This window comes from Drosophila mojavensis, unplaced genomic scaffold (assembly GCF_018153725.1).
Source record: "Drosophila mojavensis isolate 15081-1352.22 unplaced genomic scaffold, ASM1815372v1 contig_19, whole genome shotgun sequence".
Classification (NCBI taxonomy): domain Eukaryota; kingdom Metazoa; phylum Arthropoda; class Insecta; order Diptera; family Drosophilidae; genus Drosophila; species Drosophila mojavensis.
The window spans coordinates 717754-741719 of NW_025318726.1; the positions used below are offsets into that span (position 1 = coordinate 717754).

At 39.7% G+C, this 23966-nt stretch overlaps 2 protein-coding genes and 1 long non-coding RNA gene across 6 annotated transcripts in view; 2 read left to right on the forward strand and 1 right to left on the reverse strand.

Annotated features, from left to right (window-relative positions):
• Positions 1-1977: 1977 nt before the first annotated feature.
• On the reverse strand, positions 1978-6462 carry LOC6572528 (glycine-rich cell wall structural protein 1.8). Of its 3 annotated transcripts, XM_001998599.4 has the most exons (8): positions 6323-6462; positions 5613-6037; positions 5418-5549; positions 4493-4637; positions 3857-3993; positions 3444-3680; positions 2700-3157; positions 1978-2633 (listed from the first exon to the last, which is right to left on the reverse strand). In XM_001998599.4, the coding sequence occupies exons 2-8, from the start codon at positions 6010-6012 to the stop codon at positions 2325-2327; spliced, it is 1818 nt and encodes a 605-aa protein (XP_001998635.1). In that variant the 5' UTR covers positions 6013-6037; positions 6323-6462; the 3' UTR covers positions 1978-2324. The 3 variants fall into 3 exon arrangements, with proteins under 3 accessions (XP_001998635.1, XP_015021955.1, XP_015021954.1); XM_015166469.3 differs by lacking the exons at positions 4493-4637; positions 5613-6037; positions 6323-6462 and having other exon boundaries at positions 5418-5497; XM_015166468.3 differs by lacking the exons at positions 1978-2633; positions 2700-3157; positions 3444-3680; positions 4493-4637 and having other exon boundaries at positions 3863-3993.
• A 30-nt stretch (positions 6463-6492) lies between these two features.
• On the forward strand, positions 6493-6847 carry LOC122756861. Its single transcript, XR_006356719.1, has 2 exons — positions 6493-6604; positions 6690-6847. It is a non-coding gene; the product is annotated as an uncharacterized LOC122756861 (long non-coding RNA).
• A 100-nt stretch (positions 6848-6947) lies between these two features.
• LOC6572527 (dynein axonemal heavy chain 5) overlaps positions 6948-23966 on the forward strand; it is a 30193-nt gene continuing 13174 nt past the window's right edge. For both annotated transcript variants that reach the window (XM_044007590.1, XM_044007592.1), the window contains exons 1-21: positions 6948-7262; positions 8474-8611; positions 8676-8835; positions 8899-9049; positions 9508-10252; positions 11092-11302; positions 11359-12227; positions 12296-12415; positions 12500-12656; positions 12749-12803; positions 13240-13645; positions 13704-14508; positions 15649-15848; positions 15920-17105; positions 17246-17325; positions 17433-17590; positions 17650-18100; positions 18158-18330; positions 20069-20224; positions 20333-20543; positions 23567-23953. In XM_044007590.1, the coding sequence (XP_043863525.1) occupies positions 7152-7262; positions 8474-8611; positions 8676-8835; positions 8899-9049; positions 9508-10252; positions 11092-11302; positions 11359-12227; positions 12296-12415; positions 12500-12656; positions 12749-12803; positions 13240-13645; positions 13704-14508; positions 15649-15848; positions 15920-17105; positions 17246-17325; positions 17433-17590; positions 17650-18100; positions 18158-18330; positions 20069-20224; positions 20333-20543; positions 23567-23953 (6930 nt within the window). In that variant the 5' untranslated portion in view covers positions 6948-7151. The remainder of the gene's footprint in view (positions 7263-8473; positions 8612-8675; positions 8836-8898; positions 9050-9507; positions 10253-11091; positions 11303-11358; positions 12228-12295; positions 12416-12499; positions 12657-12748; positions 12804-13239; positions 13646-13703; positions 14509-15648; positions 15849-15919; positions 17106-17245; positions 17326-17432; positions 17591-17649; positions 18101-18157; positions 18331-20068; positions 20225-20332; positions 20544-23566; positions 23954-23966) is intronic.

The following is a 23966-nucleotide window of genomic DNA, read 5'->3' on the forward strand; positions in this document are numbered from 1 at the left end:
TAAATATCGACTACATAGTAAACTGATTTAATGTCCCGTAAACTGTCTATGTGAATCTTAAGCTTTACTCGTGCTGGATTATCGTGCTTTCACATATTTAAATATGAAATTGCTAACTTAAACACGATACGATTTGACTTATAAATTACGAGTACTTTCATAAATAAACTTTGCACACACGCCTCAACAATCAGATAAAGGCAAAAAAGTCAAACAATTGAGTTTGAGTTTTCGTCTGTTGTCGCATCGTGAAGCGCATAAATAACCTGGCAAATAGATATTGCTGATTAGAGCGTTATAATTTTTGGGTATATGTAAAGATGTTCATATCTCCTTCTTTTGTCACGTGAATTTATTATGCCCACCATTTAAAATGGCTGATAGTAATAAAACACCCAACCCACAAGAAAGAACAAAAGCAGATCTTCCAAGTGTGATCAGAATTTTGATAGACCTCTTTTTACGGTCTGGTATGTGACGGCATTATCTATTTCGGGTCTCGTACATATTTTATTGACATATAATTAGCGAAAATTATCATTGACGTTGTCGCTTAAGCGCAACTTATCTATCTGACATTACAGAGATACCAATAGTATACTTATTTAGGTAGAAGAAAGTGAAATGTGTTATGAGATCAATTTAATTTCGCTAACGTCAATTGGATTAAGATTGTATTTGTAATAGCGTAAAATTCCTAGAAATATGATTAATGCAATATATAATATATAGTGGAAATATGTCGACTGTACTAAGTATTAGCAATAAATACTTTATCATACATTATGTCTGGAATTTATATATATTTTAAATACACAACCACAACTATTATACTTCTAGTATATGTACACACACATACAGTAAGTATAAGTATGTATTTTAAAATATATATTTTTCAAACTAACAAAATTTTAATTTTAAAGCTAAGAAAAATTTGCATACATTACATTCTAATGTTGTTTCTTATATATTGGAGAGTAATCCACTTTTTTGTAATATTCTCTCTGACCGTAATATAGGGAATATCGCTCATGTTTTCCAACTGACATTCGTTTTAACACTTCCATTCATTAGAAGTAGATCTCGAAATATTATATATTTTATTTTGTGTTACATGGTAGCATATTTTTCCCTGCCTCATTTCTCACCTGGAGAGCGGATGGAAAAAACAATAACAGTCTATTTGAATTGACACTTTTTTTTTTGCCTTTTGCAATGTTAACGGCGCTACAATAAATAAACCGTATTTGCTTTAGATATTCCACATTATGTATGAGTATATACTTATTTCTACTGTATTAACAATTGTTTTTACTTGCGCTCGACCAATTTATGGGCGACGTTTAACGAAATTGCAATTTGTTTGCCCCTTCGCGTCGGCTTCCGTAGAATTTTAGAATTGCGGAATGCGCGCGCGATCGCCACAATAATGCAACTGCCGCGACGTTTGTTGACCAAGTCTACAGTATTGCATGTATGTGTATAGTATGATCTGTTGCTGATCTGGATTGCTATAGTATATATACCTATAATTGGTACTGTCTGGGAAATTGTACTTGCTTCGCCAAGTTGATCGTGCCACGATACTTTTCAATTGTGGGCAAATATTTATTTGAAAAAAAAAAAAGAATGCTTAGATGAGACCTAACATCAGGCTAGTATGATTTGGGCTTCGAAATATGAAAATTAATGAACTGATTCAGGCAGTAGTTTTTATATATTATATATACAAAGCAATACAATCCACATAAATATTGTATAGTACGAGTGCTACAAATTCAAGTCCTTATTTATATATAATTAGAACTTCTTCATATCGTATCATCACTCTAAATATTATACAATATGAATAAATGTACGTGTACTACTACATCTTATATCTATCTATAAGTTCAATCAAGACTATCATTAAATGCAAATTTATTTGTTGGTTTATAAATTTTATTGTATAATAGCTGTTTACAATTTTTTGTTGTTGTCATGTCAGGATCATTGATTCAGAAATTAAAATAAAATTGACATTTGTTTGTTCCTATTCCATTTGTCTTGTTATATTCCTACTTGAGGGACGGGGGCCGTCTAGATTGTAGATACATTTTTGCTTAAATTATTTAAAATATGCGTGTATGTGGGTGTGTGAGTGGTTTCATTAGAATTGAAACATCCCAATTCTTTTCACAAGCGACATGGTCTCTGCCCCTTGTGGTATCTGCTATGGTGCGTTCGATAGTTGTCCGCCGTTTAAATGTGGCCCACAAACTTATAAAATACTTGCGTTTACATTAACATATGAAAAATTATGGAATTAATGTAAAAGGAAGCGTTTAAATACGTCGAGAGAAGCCACCGCCACCTCCGGCACCACCACCACCGCCACCACCATTGCCAGCTCCAATGCCGACACCGCCACTGCCGCCTCCAACGCCCGAGCCGCCGCCACCGACATTAACACCGCCGCGAGTTTTGCCATCATAGAAGAGTTCAATATAGCGGGAGCCCATTTGCTCACGATGCCTCTTCATGGCCAACTGCGAATCATCATACGTGTCGAAGTAGGCGTCAGCGGTTCCACTGTGCAGGCCCTTCTTATTGTAGTTGATGCGCACGTTGGCCGGGCGTATGGGATCGAAGAACTGTCATATAAAATAAAGCATATTAGCTTGAAAGATCCGTACAGCTGTTCGGAGTTTAACACTCACCTTGAATACGTCATTTTCGAATGAATTATAGGGTAGTCCTCTCATATGAATGGTGTAATATTCCACATCATTGTTGCGACCCCCTCCAATGGGTCCGAAGTTGCCACCGGCCGATCCAAAGTTGCCACCATTGTTAAAGCCGCCGTTGTTAAAACCGCCGCCACCATTGTTGAAGCCGCCACCGCCGTTGTTAAAGCCACCAATACCATTATTGAAGCCGCCACCGCCACTGTTGAAGCCGCCACCACCGGAATTGTTGGGAAAGTTGCCGAAGCCGCCACCACCTCCGTTGAAGCCACCGCCGGAGTTGCCGCCATTGTTGAAACCACCGCCGCTGCCCCCATTGTTGAAGCCACCAACACCGCCTCCACTGTTAAAACCACCTCCGCCACCGCCACCTGAATTGTTGCCAAAATTACCAAAACCACCGCCGCTATTGCCAAAGTTTCCTGGCATATCTGAGAATAGACGACATTTTGACTCAGTTATTTAGAATTAGTTAATATAGTGAGTAACGAATTCTAAGAGCAGTGACTAGATTCAATTAAAACAAAATTGCACCGACACCGAATAGAGATTTGTGAGGGAGTCAAACGAAATAGCTGGGCCTAGATAAAGCTTAATTAATTTTCATAGATTTCAATTATTATGGCAATTAGAAATTAAATTAAACCAAAATGACCAGATAATTATTGAATTTATTGGAACTGCTCTGATTTTCCACAGATGTTTGTTCCGACTTACCGAAATTGTTGCCATTGTTGCTGCTGCGATTGTTTCCAAAATTGTTAAAATCGCCAAAATCGTTACCAAAATTGCCAAAATTACCGGCGTTTTGACCAAAATTGCCATTGTTGCCGCCTCCACCACCTCCGCCACCGGAGTTATTGCCAAAATTACCCGAGTTCATTAAACTGGGCAAATTGTTGAAGCCCAGCATATTATTGGCGCCCACACCAAAGTTGCTGTTGTTGCCCCAGTCTGCAAATAGAGAATGGTTCATTCAAACATTAGTCACTAATGCTATATATAAAATATCATTTATGATAGGAGTGAATCGGAGCAAGCAACAAATTAGTTTTATACAATTAAAAATAAATATGCTTTCAGCTGAGTTTGGACTGACCCATTTTAAGGGTCGCATGGTTCACACTTACCATTGCGTCCACCAAAGTCGTTTCCACCACGATTGGCACCGCGGTCGCGTATATCATATGGTCCTGGTCGTCCACCGACACCGCCGCCTGTGGCTCGCTTCATCTCAGCAATGGAGCTGCGGAATATCTCAATATACCTAGGAGCATTGAAAAAGAAAAAATCATAAAAGAACTTTAGTTCAAATAGTCTAGAGAATAAGAGACTTAATCAGTCAAGAGATTCAAATAGATAGAGAGGTTTACTATGGTTAAAAACATATTATTCCATATTATTATTCATGTTTATCCTTTACAAGAATAGACAATTGGATATAGGAATGTTAAATAGAAGCATGTATATAGCTTATCAAAGAATTTCTCTGGTTAATAAGGCGTTATCTGTTGTTCGTTTGCACCCATAGCCTGTGCTCTATATATAAACTAGATATATATGCACAATGTAATTGTTGCTCAAAACAATATATTTTTACTGAAATAGGAACGTATAAAAATTAGCATTTTGCTTTAATTTGCTGACAAGATTGCAACAATTTAAAGACATTTTAATTTTATTTATTCATGTTACCATTGAATGTATTTCGATGTTGTTGTTGTTGCTGTTGTAGTTGGTAAATAAATGATGTGTAAGAGACCCACCTGTGCCCAATTTTTTCCCGATTTCGGCCCAAGGCTTGTTCAGTGTCATCCTGGCTTTCGAACTGAACAAAAGCTTCCCCAGTTGCACGACCCCTTCTGTCCATAACAAAAAGTATGCCCTCCCGATCCGTTTTGATTTCCAACCCTGCCCATGACGATAACCAACAAAGATTTATACAAATATATAGTGATATATATATACATATATATATGTATTGCAAGGTTAACGATAGATACAGAGAAAGAAAGAGTGGGCGATATCAAAAATATATTTTTTGTTTTATAGAGAAGTGGTGCTTGTCTTATTTTTTGTTGTTGCTCACAAAGAACTTTTGAGAGTTCCTGGTAGGCCACCTAATTTGAAGGATGGCATTTTCAAAAATACATAAGCGAGAAACGACTTGGAAATAAATATTTTTGACTTGCAGACTGATTGTGCATTATTGTTAATAAATATTTATCAGATAAATAAATATAAGAAACAAAAAGCTAACATTATTATAGATTTAATCGATTGGAATATATTGGTTATATTAACAATCCTAAATACATTTATGAAATAAATGTTTGTACTGGGTTAGACAAAAACTAATGTTACGTGTGTGTGTAAAATGGAAATTTGATGGATAATGTATTGTTCTTGATGTGTGAGCATTTAACGACCCCTGGTCCTTGGATGCTAACACCCCAGACGTTTGGGTATACAACTTAGATGGAGCCCAAGACTAACAGTCAATTCATAGCTCAATGGTATAGAAATATACATATAAGTATAACATATATGTATATCTATTAAAATACATATATGAATATATAAATATAAATATGTTTTCACATGCATTGGAATCAGTGAGTTCTTCTCTGCCCGCTAAATTTATGCAAATCAAAACAGAGACTTGACGCCAGAATCAGGTAATGGTCTTACCGGTAAAGAACTCCTCGATCTGTTGTTCTGTGACAGCGTAGGGCAATCCACGTAGTTTCACAACAAAGGCATGACCATGACCGCCTGTTTTGCGCATAGCCTCTTTTGCCTCCTTGGGCGTTGCCACGAAGACTATAATTGCATAAGGATAACAATTTAATATCGTCTTAAGTTTAATTGTTGGTTTCGACGTACCCTCGATGTATCGATGACCCATACTAGCTTTATTTAGCTTTCGTGCTTCTTCGACATCCTCTTGGCTGGCAACTTCGACATAGGCTTCGCCTGTATTCTTGCCATCCAGTCGGCTTGTAACGAGATGAATGCCCTGCGATCCATTAAGCACTTCCACGTTAACCAAGAAGTCAAGAATCTCTTTGTGCGTTGCAGACCAGGGTAGACCGCGTAGTCTTATAAACTTGGGACTCTCGCCAACGCTTCCGATCTTCACATTTGAGTCGTCGTCGCCATCGTTTTGATCGTTATCGTATTGGTCGTCATCCTCTTGCTGCTGGTCATTGTCATCATTATAATCCTCGTTATTGTCCTGATTCTGATTGAAGCCTTGATTGTACTGCACATCTGTGTTCGACATGGTGCTGATTCAGATGGCGGCAACTCTGTCAATGAGGTAACCGGGAAGCGGAAGCACAAAAATACATAAACATAAATATATGCATACAAAAATTATATTTTAATATATTATTTACAGATGTATATACTTTATTACAATATTTGTTTGGCTCTTATGCCGCTACTTTTTGCTCATTCCTTTTTTGCACCGCTTACGCCATTTTGATTTTTTCCATTGCCGTAGTTTTATTTTTCAGACACGTTTATTACACGATTTACTGCTTTAATTATACAGCATTTTGTTACACTCATATGTTAAACGCATAACTTACCTATTTTGGGTATTTAGAATTTGTTACTAGTCTCCTAATTTAATTGTTTCGGCACTTTTCCACAATTTTTCTGTATAAAGAACAGCACGCGTCTGGATTAAAGTTGTATCGAATCATTCAGCTCGACGGAGCGATTCACACAACTGAGCGAACAAATTTTTGTTCATCTAGTTCATATCGTTTTGCTCTCATTTGTCACTGTTAAGTTAACAGCTACTAAAATTATTTATTTTATTGAAGCGGGATTGGCTTCTTTTCGCGATAAATATTGACGTGATATGTGTAAGCTAAAGCAATAATATGGTACCAATAATACGACATTATTAATAATACAAAAAAAAACTACTTGCATATTTAAATTTAACAGACCTATCGCTGTTATGATGTATTCAAGACTGTGTATCGATGTGTATAAATATCGAAGCCTTTTCCAATCGATGTTTCAGTGTAGGATAGAGTTCGGAAAAACTTACCAAAACAAAAATACTGTATATAACGGATATTAAAATGGTTGTTAACTATGTAGATGTGTTAATTTTACAAATCTTTTTTAATTGGATGAATGTGTTAGTAAATATCCCAGCGGCTATGAAAATAGTTTGAGTTTTGGCGCCAAAAGTGATCATGACAGTCGCTTTGGAGACTTTTTGTTGCCATGACGACCGGCGCGAAATTCGATTTCGGTGCGACTTTGTTTGTTCAATAAAGTTTTTGCATTGATTTTCATAGTCGTGCATAATAGCTGTGGGATAGAACGTTGAATTGCAAAAATAGTAAATTTATAAAATTATTTACATTTTGTTTTTTATTCTGTGAAATTATTGACAGCATGTTTGTGCAAAAGAAAAAATTGGTGGAACATGTTTTGGCAATGCGTGCGAATGCAGGCAGTGCTAGTGAGGACGAAGAAGAGGAGGAGGACGAAGGAGACATTTTACAGGTGCCAATTGAACGATTAAGCAAAACTAAACCAAACCCAACAACCAACTAACTAATTAACCAATTAGTGGGCAATTAAATTTGTCACAAAATTATTATAAATAACTATTGCTTCAGTACAAATTGTAATATTAACCTCTTAGCGCCTTGTACTCGTTGGCTGATTATGTAACCCTTTGACTGGTGTAAAAATCGAAAAAATTAATTTGTATATTACATTATAAGGTTATGCGCTGTAGTTGAACCGAGCTAATAAGGAATTTGGCTAACGTATTAGATACATATGTAAATAAATATATTTATATATACATATATAAAGCTGTCGATATTTGTCTGTATATATGTATATGTATATATAAATCAACCTATTATTATTATATATTTTATAATTTTGTTTCGAAACACATTTGTAATGCCATTTCCGGAATGCTCCACTCTCTTTGCAGAAAAAACTCGAATTTTCAATAACTAAAACTATAATTTAGCTATACACACAACAACCTTAAACAATAGATAATTGTTTGTTTTTTGAGACAACGTATATTATTATTCTTTTTTTTTCTAGCTGCACTTTTGAAGTAAGAGTTGAAAGTAAAAGCAAAAGTAAAAGTTGAAAGTAAAAGTTGAAAGTAAAAGTTGTTCTAGTTGTTGTTATGGCAAATCTTGCTGTAAGTAGTTTTGAATTTTGCATAAATATATTTACTTACTTTTGAACGCATTGCGGCACTTAATCTGCACAAAAAAAAAAAAAAAAAAAAAAAGAGAACAACACAATTATTTTTTAAACTAATATATTTTTGGTCTTTCCCCGTTTTTGAATTTTGGCGAAAAACTATAAATAAATAAACTTATATTCACAAAAAATAAAAAAATGTGTGAATAATATAACAATTTCTTTAAAATAAAAATATTAACTAAATAAATTATATTACAAAATATATGAAATAATAATAATAATAAATATGATGAAAAATAAATCGTATAAAAAATATTTATTTTATTAAAAATTGTTAATGACAAATTAAACACATAAATATAATTAATAAAAACATGAATAATATTCTGCGGCACCTGCTAAATTTTTACTGCGCGTTTTTTATGGTACTTCAACGGTTCAACGGATTGCATATCGGACAATATATATATGATCCATTTATTGGACCTTTCATAAAAACAAATAAAACTATGGCCATGGACCCGGACGAAGCGCAGCGTCGGCGCGAAGAATGCGAACGCAAAGCTCGCCGCGGGGAAATGGATCCTCGGTTGGAGTTCACCTTCCAACTGCTGATCGATGCGACGCAGCTGCCGCGGCATCAGCTCATGGATTATATATTCGAAGGGGATATGGTAGCGCATTTTAAACTAGCTTTAATGGCAACGAATCATATAGATTATTTTTATAAATTCGCAGCTCGATGAGATCAATCAGCTCTTTTTGCCGAATATGAAAAACAAGTTACTCTGGTTCTATCAAGAGGTGGATGAGCCGGAGCCGCAGCCCGTGGTGGATGCCAATAAGCCGGGACCGTCACGTACGGGCATGGCATCGAGTAGCTCAAAGACGCCACAGGGTATGCTAGCTCTATAATATATGCCCATATTCCCTAATCTAAATGATACGCCTGCTCTTTTAGGTGGCGCCTCGCCCAGCGGATTGCCTCCGCCCAAGCAGAAGAAACTATTTCTAACTGATGGCTGGACCTGCGCCTTTACTGGAGTCTGTATTTATATCTTTCGCGTGAATACGTCTAAGCAGCTGCCAGAGGAGGGCTTTCAAAAGGATTTGTAAGTGGCTGAAGTAATATATTCCCTGTTATTATTGCAAATGGGGTATATTCATTTACACTATGTGGCTCCAGTGTATATTCCCATCGGTTACGTTCGGTTTTTGCTTGCTCACTCCGACATCCAAGTCTGATCAATTATGTAGTTCAGCTGCAGATTTTTAAACAAATATAAATTGACTACTTACTGGGTATCATTAAGTCGTCTACTCTCGTTGTTTGTTTTTAGATTCAGTTTGCGCTTCTATTTATCTTTCATAAGTTTCACTTTTGTTGGCCAAATTCAAAAACTGTTATCTAAGAATAGCCAATTTAAGGTTTATTTGTTGGCACATGGATTATCGGGGATTTATGCAATGCACACACTTCCACACCCACACATATATAAATTCCCATCCACCCTGCTGGAGGGTATTGGTAATTGAATATTTTCGCCTGCCGTCTCGTTCATTCGAATAGATACTGTGGCGTCATCGATGCCAAGAATATTGGCCTGGTCACCTCCATCGAGCGCATTGTGGAGTTTGTGTTTATGCAGGCGTTGGCCTTCCCCAGCCTCGAGGGCGATGAGGAGGATGTGAGCTGCGGACTTATCAAGGGCCAGCTCTTGCCAGGTTTGCGATCCTTCTGCAGCGCGTTGCGTGTCTGCGAGCAGGTCTGTGATCATTATAACGTATTTGCCGATGGGTGCGACATGTTCGATGGCTGCGTTGTGGTCGATGAGGTGAAGGACATGGCCAAGAATCAGGAGTTTTGCGCACAGCTGGAGGAGCGTGTGAACAACTGGTCAAAGGGCATACTCAAGATTCTGGGCGAGAGCGAGCAGCTGCGCAAGGAGAACGATCACAGTGGACCCCAGGACGAACTGGAGTACTGGAAGAAGCGAGGCGCTCAATTCTCCCAACTGCTGGCTCACCTGCAGGACAAGGAAGTGCAGTTCACACTGCACTGTCTCTTCCTAGCCGGTTCGAGGATTATGCGCCAGTGGAAGGAAACCGATCGCAAAATAACCTTCTGCTACAACGAGGCGCGTGACAATTCCAAGTTCATCCAGGCCATGGAAACGTGTTGCCATTCGCTATATCTGGACGATCCGGTCAGCATGAAGGAGTCCATATTGAGTCTCTTGCAGACGGTGCGATTGATCTACAGTGTCTCCCAATTTTACAACACTTCGGAGCGGACTTCGGCGCTGATGGTTAAGGTAAGTGCAAGGACCTGAAATCGAATTCCTTTTGTTTTCGCACTATTTTTATATTTGTTAGTTAAAAATAATGTAAACTGAAATGCTTTTTGCATTTACTTAGGTGCACTTTTCTCAATCGCATTGCGTATTGAAATTGTTGTTCATGCTGCCATTCCTATTGGCCCTTACTTTGGCTGAAAACCTGTCAATTTGATTCAGGATGCCGCATTGATTGTTTTCCTGCGACCTTTGCGCTTCGAGTTTACTTACCTCTCGATATTGCCAAGGGACCACTGCGGCTTTCAGGATATTATTTGTCCGCTGACCTTTTGGTCTATTGTACGGACGTGTCAAATCAGTTATTTACAATAAATAATGAGATGGTTGGACGGTTGAGCACTCAAATAGCTGCTCAAAGCTCCAAATTGTAATAAATTTAGATATTGCAGTTTATTAATTCAAATACATTTTGAGGGGTTTGTTTTGTAATACAAAATTTGCCTTTTTCATGCCCTAATGAAAGTGCATAAATATAAATTATATAATTATAAAATTAAATTAATTATAAATTAAATATGAGAACTGCACTCTAAATGTAGAAGAATATTTTTAAATAAATATACACCAATAAGTATAATTAATTTCATGTGAATATATAATAAATCTAGAAAAATAAAATAAATAAAAAAGAAAAGTAAATAAATAATAAAGTAAATAATAATAAATAAAATAAAAAAAAAAAAAACAAATACATATACATATATAAATACGATCTTTTTAAACATATAATTTTGTAATAATAAATTTATAATAAATTTTATATTAATTATTAGTTTTATAATAATTATTTTTCATAGATAACAAATCAAATGATTGAGACATGCAAGTCCTACATCACTTGTCGCTGCAAGGAAACAATTTGGTCTCAAGATCGAACTCTTATACGCACCAAATTGAGCAACTGCATCAAACTGAATCATATTTACCATGAGACCTATTATACAGTCAGAGAGCAGCCATTTTTGCCGCATCAAACTCCATTTGGATTCTCCGAAAACTTTGTATTTGGTGGGTGAGCAAGAGTATTATAAATGAAAGGATATTTTAATTGTTTTTCTCTTTAGGCAAATTCGACACGTTCTGCGAGCGTTTGTCGAAAATTATAAATATGTTTAATCTGATTGACGATTACAATCATCTGTTTGAGCGCCGCTTGGAGGGTCTGCTGTTAGGCGAGGCCTTAGAGGATGCCTCCAATCACTTCGAGGAGGCCAAAAAGGAAATCACATCCAAGAAGTACGATTACCTGGATCATCGCAATGCAGATTTTAATGACGACTTCGATCGATTCATGAGCAAAACGGATTCGCTCAAGGATACGATTGCCACACTGATCGAGCGAGACTTTGACACGGTGTGGGAGACGCCTCAGTGCATTCGCTTTCTGGTGCGCTTCGAGAAGGTCAGCGAGAAGATACCGCTGACCCGCATGGACGAGAAGTACACTCGCATACTGCGCTATGTGGAGAAAGAGGTGGACCGCATACTGAAGACCTTTCGCCGGCAGCGCGATGATCCGCCTCTGGCTCGCAATTTTCCGCCCATGGCTGGGCGAATCCACTGGTGTCGCGCCTTGCGCTTGCATCTATCGGAGCTGATGGATGCCGTCATGGATCATGGAGTGCTCAGCACACTGCCCCTAGCCAGAGATCTGGATGTGCGCTTCAACAATGTGATGGGCGTCTTGCAGGAGTATGAGGATGAAATAGTCTCCATTTGGCTGGATCAGGACATAAGTGTGGCCGATGCCTGCCTGCTGCAGCCGCTGCTCTGTCTACAGGGCGATCGTTTGTTTGTCAACTTGCATCCCACAATTCCTCTGCTGATTCGCGAGGCCAAGATGCTGGCCAAGCTGAAAATCGAGCTGCCCATTGTGGCTGCCACGCTGATGAGTCGCCATCAGTATTTCATCACCATACAGGACTCGCTGAATGTAAGGCGAGCCAGCTTTAACTGCTCACAGTTCGTCTCTTACTTGTTAATTTTTTCCTATTTCCGTAGAGCCTTATCAAAATGTTTTTGTCCACGGTCAAGGCTGTCAAGCTGGAGGTGCGTCCCTTGTTCCTGCCCCAGCTGGTGCGTCTGACGGCCATGCTGAAGCCGGGTCTGCATACCATCAATGTAAGAGTCACAGTCTGCTCACTGACGCTCTCTGTCACTGACAATCGCACTTCCGTTGCGTTCCGTTCCGTTTTTTTCATGCAGTGGACCAACCAGAACTGGACTCAATTCTATGACCGCTGCAAGCAGGCCATTGAGACCTTCGAAGTGCTGGTGGCGCGCGTGCACGACATCTACTCGAATCGCATACTCAACGTGCTCATGTGGATGCAGGAGGTGTCGCTGCAGATATTGCCAGCAGGTGTGACCCCCCTTCTAATTGCTGGAGCCCACTTGGGTCTCTATTTAATTTTATGCTTTTCGAAAACTTTGCACATTTATTTCCTGCTGCAGACGATGAAATCTGGACAGTTGATGAATTTCTGGAGCGCAGCGAGGAGGCATGCAGGTAAATTTGTTACCTGCCAGCTATGAATATGTGTATATGCCAGTATGTATGTATGTGTGTGTGTGTGTGTGTGTGTGTGTGTGGTGTGTGTGTTTGTGGCATGTGGCAACAAGATTCGCTTGAACTTTGCCATCAAGTTAGCTGCCTGCGGTTGACTTTGCCAGCTTTTGTGTGATTTATTGAATTTATCAATTTTAATTTATGTATGAGATTTTTCATTTGCATAGATACAAAGCTTGATCTGCATATAAAGGAATGTGTGCGAGTATGTGTTGTTCTGTGCACCCCAGCTTCAACATTAATCAGACCAAATGCGATTTCATGTGCACACATCAAGTTTACCTAAGTATTCGTATTTGATTTGCTCTTCTATTAAGCATTATATCAGCAATTGCAACTGTCTAAATATTATTAAAATTCCTTTTGTCACCCACAGAAAAGCTGCCATCGAGCTCAATCGGAAAAGTCAGATGGTCTCGGAGGCAGTGGAGGAAGTTCTCAGTTTGGTAGACAAGGCAACGGAGACGTTTAAGGAGATTGCTGGCGATGATGTGGTTACCTTGTTCGACGGCAAGTCCTGCAATTGCTATGCAGCTCAACTCGATTCAATGTATGCAAATCTCTCTTCAATAGCCACGCCCAAGGGCGACCAGTCCGCATCGGGTGGACGCAAGGCGGAGGAAGGCGGTGCAGCTGGAGCTTCAACGGCGAATGCATCAGGTGGAGCTACATCGGGTGGAGGGGCTGGCGGTCAACAGCAGGACTGGAGCATTTTGTGGTCCTGTTTTGAGAATCCGCTGACGCTGTTATCCACCACAGACAGTCTGCCCAAGGGCATGCAGGTGGACGCAGAAATTGCTTAGCATATAGAGTAGCTAATATATTCCCGGTCTGCCTTAGGACATGGTCTGCAATGCTGTCGTCGAGATGCGCCGCTATTACAGCCGCAAGGTCATCGATGTGCTGATCAAGGTGATTCGCGCGGCCCTGGACACTCTGCGGCGTCGGTTCATCGCCGATGAGAATGAGACGGCATTGAAGAAGCCGATATTTGCATTGCACGCGCAGCTGCAGATACCCAATGTGGTGATCAAACCGAGTCTGGACGAGCTGCAGGACATTTTGGTGACGGCTGGCAAGAATATCACGGGCATTGCGAAGGGTGTGGCGCAGTGGACCAGCGGCAAGGATCCGCCGGTTCGTACCACACCGTTAAATAGCTTCGCAATGTTCTCAAAAATCTTGTCTTACCAACCGCAGCAAGTTTCGATGACGGTGCAGCCGCGCGTCGGACGCAATCACACGGATGCCGCTGGTGGCTCCAAGAATCGACGCCGCAAGATCTACTGCCTGGCCTCCGAGGAGCGACCCCAGATGCCGTACATGCTCAAGAGCTTCTACTCGGCCATCATGGACAACAAAGAGGTGGCTAAGGCACTCAATCAGCTCTCCAGCTGCACCAAGAACATTAAGCCCGAGATTCAAACCTACATCAAACGCTGGAAGCCGTATCACTTCCTATGGAAGAACGATCGCACCACACGCCAGCTGATGGAGTTTGGGCTGCAACAGTTCGAGTCCACATTGCGCTGCCTGGCGGAGCTGGATGCGAACCTTCTAATTGAGCCGGACATGGAGGTCTTCGGGCAGTGCGTAGCGGTCTATAATGAGAGGCTCAAGTATGGTTTGGCCATTGAGATCAAGTGTGAGTAGTCCAGCCGGGGTACATAATTGTATTGTAAATAATCTGTATATATTATGTGTAAATATAATTTGATAATAACATTGCTTATAGGGAACATTCAACTCATCAATATATACATATATAACTCATATGTGAAGTAAGAATAATGAATTGTACAAAGCTTATTGGAATCATTATAGTAGACATTAGAGTTTGATAAGCTTTTAATCCTATAACAAACAATAATTCCCATCTATAATATATACTTTTATAATCATATTACTTATAAAGAACATTCAATTCATCATAAGACCATATAAATCATATATGTAGTTCTTCAGATTGATTGTAGACATTATAGTATACATTACATTAACGTATAATCCCATAACAAATTATTTATCAAATGAAAATAATTGTCATATAACCTCATATTCATTATAGCTTATCGAGAACATTCAACTCAATATATAAATTTAACAGAAGGATTTTAGACATTATAGTAGACATTCGAGTTTTATTAACAAATTATATATCATCTGAAAATAATCCTCATATATTACATAAAAATTCATCATATATGAGCTAAAAGGTATATGTTCTATAGAGATACCATATCTTGATTTGACTGAAAAATGGAATTTGATTGTCTTATCCTATTACGTTTAGTAGTTAAACTTTATTTAAATTTAAGTATTAGTCCACTTCAAGTCTCCTTCCCACATATGCCTCCGACTTGTTTTGACAACTGGGTTATGTTAATTTGATTTCCTTTGGCAACACCTTAAACATTTATCAGTTTATTCGTCATAAATTTGACACCCACGCACACTAGCACCCTCACACAGACACACACACACACACACACACATTCAGCACACACACATATTGAGTCGTAGACAAATAGACCTTAGCAGTCAGCTATTCAAATTTATTGGTTTCCAATTAGGTAATCAAATTTATTTTGCCGCATTAGCTGTGCTGTAGGAAGCCCAAGCAAATAAATGTGGGTCCATGTTGCCACGTCTGGTTGCATGAATGCGAATTCAAATACGAGAGCGCAAATCAATTAGCCCCCTGCCAAGAGTTTTGCATTGATTAATGGCTTTCCTTATGCCCTAGCAAGGTGTAAACAGTTTTTGGCTCTGTTTCACTTTTCAGCCTGCAACCATAAAATTGGGCAAGCCATGAAGAAGAAATATAAGAAGGAAATGGACTATGTGTATGCGGTGATCAATGAGATGGATCGTAAACTGGACCGACCCATACGTGACCTGGACGATGTGCGCATGATAATGGAGACACTGAGTAAGATACGCGAACAGGAGGTGGACATGGAGCTGCGCATAGATCCCATTGAGGTGCGTTCCAAATGTGCCACGGCATCATAAGTTCTAGAAATTATTATTATTATTTTCTTTACTATATTCAGGAAGCCTTCAATGTGCTCACCCGGTATGAGGTGCAGGTGGAACGGGAACAATTCGATTTGGTGGACAATTTACGGACAACATTTCAGAACCTACTCTCTGCGGCGCTGCAGGCGCAGGTGAAACTGTTGGAAATGCAGCCGGCGTTCCAGGGTGACTTGCGCAGCAATCTAGACAACTTTAAGCAGGATAAGATTGCCTATGTGACGGAATATCGCACAGCGGGACCCATGCAGGCGGGTCTAACGCCGCGCGAGGCTTCCGACCGTCTGATACTGTTCCAGAATCGTTTCGAGGGCATGTGGCGCCGCCTGCAGACGTACCAAAGCGGCGAGGAACTCTTCGGTCTGCCACAAACTGATTATCCAGAGCTGGGCCAGATACGCAAGGAGCTCAATTTGCTGCAGAAGCTCTACAAGCTATACAATGATGTGATTGATAGGGTTAGCAGCTACTACGATATACCGTGGAACGAGGTCGACATTGAAGAGATTAACAATGAGCTAATGGAGTTCCAGAACCGTTGTCGCAAGCTACCCAAGGGCTTGAAGGAATGGCCCGCCTTCCATGCTCTGAAGAAGACCATCGACGATTTCAATGACATGTGTCCACTATTGGAGTTGATGGCGAATAAAGCCATGAAGCCACGCCATTGGCAACGGATCATGGATGTTACTCGCTACATCTTCGAGTTCGACTCGGAGGGTTTCTCGCTTAAGAACATACTGGAGGCGCCGCTGCTCAAGCACAAGGAGGACATCGAGGATATTTGCATCAGCGCCATGAAGGAGAAGGACATTGAGGCCAAGCTTAAGCAGGTGACCAACGAATGGTCTGTGCACGAGCTCCAATTCATGAGCTTCAACAATCGCGGCGAGCTGCTGCTGCGCGGCGACACAACAGCCGAGACCATTGGCCAGCTGGAGGATAGTCTAATGGTGCTCGGCTCATTGCTATCGAATCGCTATAATGCGCCCTTTCGCAAACAAATCCAGCAATGGGTCTACGATCTGTCCAATTCCAATGAAATACTGGAACGCTGGCTGCTTGTACAGAACATGTGGGTCTACCTCGAGGCTGTCTTCGTGGGCGGCGACATAGCCAAGCAGCTGCCCAAGGAGGCGAAGCGCTTCTCCAAAATCGACAAGTCCTGGCAGAAGATAATGCAGCGCGCTCACGAGACTCCAGGTAAGTCGATTGCAATATTTTTCCGCTAAAATATATATTTTAATATAAATTCTACTCAATTCCTCATTATAATGTGGCCTTTTCCTAAAATATTATTATATTACATATGCTTAAAATTTAATAAAAAATTCTAAAAACAGGCGTGGTGGCCTGCTGCGTGGGCGATGATCTGCTCAAGCAGCTGTTGCCACATCTTCAGGAGCAGCTAGAAATATGTCAGGTACTACCGATATAAATATACAAATGCCTGACGTGGATGTAGCCTTAAAACTTGTATTCGAGCAAATATTAAAATATTTATTTATTTTAATTGCCCTCCTTATGCAGAAATCCCTGAGCGGTTATTTAGAACGTAAGCGGATTATGTTTCCGCGCTTCTTCTTCGTCTCGGACCCAGCTCTGCTCGAGATACTTGGCCAGGGCTCCGATTCGCATACCATTCAGAACCACTTGCTAAACATCTTCGATAACACCAAATGCGTCAAGTATTACAAATTGAAGTGCAAGTGGAAATTTCTTTGGGATTGAATATGCCTGATTGCAGGTTCCATGACGTGGAGTACAACAAGATGATGGCGATCATTAGCAGCGAGGGCGAGATGATACAGCTGGATCGAGCCATACGAGCCGAGGGCTCGGTCGAGACATGGCTAACTCAATTGCTGGTCACAGCACAGCAGTCACTGCATTCCATCATACGCACAGCCTATGCGACAATAAACGACCCGAATTTCACGTTGTTGAGCTTCTTAGAGAAGGTGCCGGCACAGATTGGTTTATTGGGCATACAAATGATTTGGACGCGCGATGCAGAAATGGCTCTGATGCAGGCCAGGCATGAGAGGAAGGTCATGTCCGAGACAAACAACAAATTCCTTGAGATGCTCAACACGCTCATCGATCAGACGACTCGCAATCTGTCCAAGCGCGAGAGAACCAATTTCGAAACCTTGATTACCATCCATGTGCATCAGCGGGATATTTTTGATATACTGGTAGGGCATGACCGACTCTTAGGTATACCCTGCTGAAATATCTCGTCTACTTTGCAGTGTCGCATGAACATCAAATCCTCAAATGACTTCGAATGGCTAAAGCAATGCCGTTTTTACTTTAAAGAGGACTTGGACAAGACCTGGATATCTGTCACAGATGTCACATTCACCTACCAGAACGAATACCTGGGTTGCACAGATCGGCTGGTGATAACACCACTAACGGATCGGTAAGCCTTATTTATAATTATATACATTCCCCATCAACAACTTTACCGTTACTATTTAATGCAATTATGTGACCACGTTAAGCGCTTCAGATGGCTGCCTTTTAAATTGAATTAAATGGTTGCTCTTAAAATGTTATAAAGTCGACAGCTTGGTTAAGTTAATTTTAGCTTTAGCTAACTAAAAAAAGCTTTGGCTAATGGCACAAACTGTATTCTGTCATCCGCTTTTTGGATGGAGAAACTGTCTGGTGAAACCGCACATAGGGTTAACAAAGGGTGGGATAGAGAGGGACAGAGAGAAGGAGGGAGTTTTACAAACACTTCTCTCCCTCTACGAAAATGGCTTTTGCCAGAGTTGATGTTCTATAGTTGTAGAATAATATATATACATTTAATATAACTTATTACAGCCGCTATCGTAAGATATCAAATGTCAATATTTAGCCTAACTAACTAATCGATTTTGTTGTAAAACTTTCGCTTGGAACAGCAATTAAATTTCAGTCTCATTGCCAATGTCATAAGAACTTCAAGTTTAACTTCATTGTTTGTGAAACAGAAGTTAAGATAAATTAATTTATTGTATTTACATTCCACGTGGCACGTGCAAAAACTTTCACGCAGTCCAGCAATTGAGGCATTTCGGGCGTACGGCACAGGCCCCGCACAGTCCTCGCCCATTGACGTTGCCCAATTGCGCTGGCCAAACAAAACTCAAACATGGCCAACAAGCGCTGGTCGGCACTTGAACAAGTTCAAAGTCGATACGCAATGCCAACAGACAGTGGCAGCAACTGCGGCCACATTGAAATCCTTTCAACGGGGCTAGTGTACGGCGGACAGCCCACGCAGCCGGGCGACGGCGACGTCGTTGACATGCTCGAGAAGATAAATTTCACTTAGAAGAATATAAATAAAGTTTTCGACACCTAAACTGAACTCCCGGAAAGCTAACTGACGGCATATTTCATCAAACATCCCGAGGCAATTTTTGGCCAATACACTTTCAAAGGGCATCACGACTCTGCTGAAAGCAAACTTATGAAAGCTCTAGTCCATAAAAATAAAAACCTTAATTTGTTGTATAAGTAAATTAATGATTTTATATAGTTAGGTAAAGTACGGATTATTTATAAAGTATATTCATATACATATATCAAATATATCAGAACTACTTCTTATACCTTCGTAGGTAAAGTACGGATTATTTATAAATTATATTCATATACATATATCAAATATATCAGACCTACTTCTTATCCCATAGTCAGAAATTGCAAAAATGATCTAAATAATGCATCATTATCTTCATGTCTGAGAGGGTATTTGGAGTTTATGTCTTTGACATCAGCGTTCAGTTCGAACTTCCGTTTCTGCACTGTCTCCGACTTTTGCGTTGTTTATCATGCGAAGCATAGAGGCCTTGTTCTTTGCGAGTTATTGTAAATTTCACGCTTGCTTTGATATCGTGGCGGGGGAAATGCCAAGGGGAATACGTAGCTTAGCTCTTGGCTAACAGCACCTGCTTAAGCTAAATGGCAAGTGTTGTACGGCGTTAACGTAATTTGTCTTCATGCTAAGTTGCCAACTGTCTCTAAGGAAATCGTTGGCACTTAAATAATAGAAAATATTCCTAAGAAATGATAATGAAAAAGAATATTAATTTGTAGACTTTTGCATTTTAAATGCAATTTTCTACGGCTTTTCATAAGTAATCCTCTTTCACGCCCACTTCCAGTTGCTACATCACCTTAGCCCAGGCGCTGACACTCAGCATGGGCGGAGCGCCGTGTGGCCCGGCGGGCACGGGCAAAACGGAAACTGTAAAGGATATGGGCAAGACGCTGGCCAAGTATGTTGTCGTTTTTAATTGTTCCGATCAAATGGATTACAGGTAAGACAGGACTACAAACAAAAGACAGCTGGCACTTAAAATGCGGCCCACATCGGTGCGCAACAACTCATTCAATTTCGCGCTGCTCTCGCTGTTCCCTTTGTGCAGGGGCCTGGGTCGTATCTACAAAGGTCTGGCACAGTCCGGCAGCTGGGGCTGTTTCGACGAATTCAATCGCATCGAGCTGCCCGTGCTGTCCGTAGCGGCCCAACAGGTGGCCGTTGTCCTTACCGCCAAGAAGGAGAAAAAGAAGACTTTCCTCTTCACAGACGGCGACACCATCGAAATGAATCCCGAGTTCGGCATCTTCATAACCATGGTAAGCAACCTTTGACTCTAGATGAACATATTTTATTGCATACCCCAAGTGCCTAGTTAATGGCCCTGCTAATTCAACTAGCGCACTTTATCACGCTCTCAGCTCGTCGCAATTGCCATTTTCTCTAATGTACTTAACGCTAATTTCAATATACTTAGTAGCAATTTCTGTGTGTGAGTGTGTGTGCGTGTGTAGGTGTGTGAAACTCATATGAGACCCTTTTGATTAAAAATGCTCGTTTTGTCCTTTAAGCATGTGTGTACATTGTACAATATGAACAATGACCCGTGGGTCAATAAACAGCAAAGCTTTATTAGGCATAAATTCCTATATTAATATAAATGTTTATTATACCCGACAGACATTGGACGGTGTATAAGGGATATCATTAAGTCGAGCTAATTTCTTATTTATTTAAAAATTGTGAGATGCTTTAATAATGTGGTGAGTCAAGCGAGCTTCAAGGTTCGATATCTGAATTGAATTGGTTATATTTTAATTAATGAATGCCACACATTGCGAAGCGAAAATATAAATATGGAACAATTTGAAAATGCGATGTGAGGATACATATTTCGTACGTACGTCCAACGTACTTTTGCCGTCAAGCCAAATTTAAAAGCCAGACAAAAAATGCAATGCAGAAAAAATATAAACGGGTCAAAAAAAATTTGCGTCAAGCGCGAGGCTTTCAAGTCAAATTGATATTTATTAAATATACATATACGCACTCTTTTTTTGCGAAACACATATAAAATTTTTATAAAATTGTATAAAGAAGCGCCAGCCTGTAAAAAAGTAAAGCATAAAAAGCAAACACATTAAGGTCGCTTGGCGAATTGCTCGGGTGGATGGAAGGTGGGGCAAGGCGAGGGGGAAGTCAGGGGTTCAAAGTGACAGCAGCTTTTTGCAATGCCACGTTATTAGTCATGTAAAATTTTACTCAACTTAAGCGATAATTAAATTGACAGCTACACACACATACCCAGAGAGAGAGAGAGAGAGAGAGAGAGAGAGAGAGAGAGAGAGAGAGATAGCTGAGCATCCCATCTCTGACATCGCATATAAAATATGATTATTTCGGGCTTTTAGGCGAGAATGAATGGCTTATTAACAGGCAGCCAAAAAGGGCTGTCTAGTGCCGCATTTTAATTATCAGCCCACTGCCAACTATCAATATGTAATGCGATTAGCTGGCACACTCTTATACAATCTGCTGTGCCCTGCTCTGGCCAGCTCTGCTGCACGCACACGCGCACAGCCATTAGCACAGGTTTTTGTTTATGCCGGGCACTCGGGTCGTATGCGCAATTTTAATTTGCCCAACTGAATTATTGGGCGCGTTTATGTAACAGTTGCCGTCCCCTTTGGGACTGCATTTTGATTCTAATGAAACATTATATGACAGCAGAGTACCCATAAATACATCCACACACTCACACACATGCGCTTGCTGTTCCCGTTTATTGGCTAAATCCTTTGTTGTGGCTACTTTGCTTATTTCTATGCAGAAAAAAAGAGGAAATATAATGGGCAACCCCACAATAGCACGTTGTCGCAACTACCTTGCCACACCTTGCCAATTCACCGCCGCCCACATTCAACACATAGACTATGTTTACATTTGGATTAGCGTGCCACAAAATCGATTGGTTTATTTTCTTCTCATTTACCTTCATTTTTTGCTAGTTTCTGCCCGTATCAAATGTCCCCATAAATTGACAAATGGGTTCTTACTTTTTGTTAACATGCGACAGTTTTCGACGTTCTAATAAGTTGATTGCCTATCTAGATTATGTTTCCAGCATTTGTGTGAAATTACTTGCGATTAATTTGAAACGATTTGCTGGCAAGAAGCTTCCCCCAATTTGCAGTTCAGAGTCGTATTTAAGATTTTTATAGACCTTTGGAAAGAATTATTGAATCATATATATAAATTTTATCATTCTTTAATTTGTTGTTTATTTTTATTTAATTATATAAATTATATAAATCAACTTTATAAATAAGTGCTAATTATATAAATCTACTTTATAAATATGTGCTAATTTTAAGTACTATAAATATGCAAATTTAGCTTCTTTTAGTGCTAGTACTGGATATTTAACTCGTAAATTTGATGCTTTTACCATTGCAATGGTGCATTGCTTTACTTAAGTCTAGTTCTTGTTACTGAATATCTGTTTTTTAAGCATTAGCCATTATAATAGATTTTAAATATGAGTTTTATGAAATATTACATTTAATTTACATTTTATTCTCTATTATAATTTCATTTATTTTACTGAAAATAAATCTTTTGATTCGGCTTATATATATATATTTTAGGCAAAATATCTTCCTAGATGTTTTAAAAAAATATTCAATTTAATTTGTAAATTTTATGTTCTTTTACTTATTCTCTATTTAACTATCAGTAAATTTATCTCTTCTGCATATATATATATATATATATATATATATATATATATATATATATCATCACATCAGCTTACATATATGTATGTATATTGATATATAAATTGATGAAGTTTTCCTGGGGCACCTTTCAACCCACTTTAATTTGTGCAACTACATACATATGTATGTATATCACACACAACTCACCTTTTAAATTTCCACCGTAAAATTGTGAATTGCACACTAACACTCGCACACTAACTGTATTTTATTCACTGGCTGACTGCCTCGCTGTTGCTGACTGTGTGAATGAGGGGGGAGCACATGCACAGTGCGAGTAAGATAAATCAATTTGTATTTGATAAACTTATTGATATTTGCGAAGTCGCTTCCAAATGCGTCAAAATACACCGCCAGGTGGTTGAGTTATGTACGATGGCTGAGGTGACAGGGTGCCAGGGTAAAGGGTGCCGAGTGGATCCACTCTTGTGTGTGGGGTCCCATCGTAGTGACTGTGTGGTACACTCGTGCACAATATTTGCAAGCATTTATTATTTATTTACAGTCCACATGCAGAGAGCAATCGAAACATGTGTAAAGCGATTTGAAATGTTTACCCACAGAATCCTGGATATGCTGGTCGCAAGGAGCTGCCGGAGAACTTGAAAATTCAATTTCGCACGGTGGCCATGATGGTGCCTGATAGACAGATAATCATAAGAGTGAAATTGGCTAGTTGTGGATTTTTGGAGAACATCACCCTGGCCCGCAAATTCTATACTCTATACAAGCTGTGCGAGGAGCAGCTGACCAAACAAGTTCACTATGATTTCGGGCTGAGAAATATATTGTCCGTGTTGCGTACATTGGGCGCAGCCAAGCGCCGGAACTCTAAGGATAGCGAGAGTACGATTGTGATGCGGGTCCTGCGCGACATGAATCTCTCCAAGCTGATTGACGACGATGAGCCGCTCTTCATATCGCTGGTGTCGGACTTGTTTCCCAATCAGGTGAGCCACATAT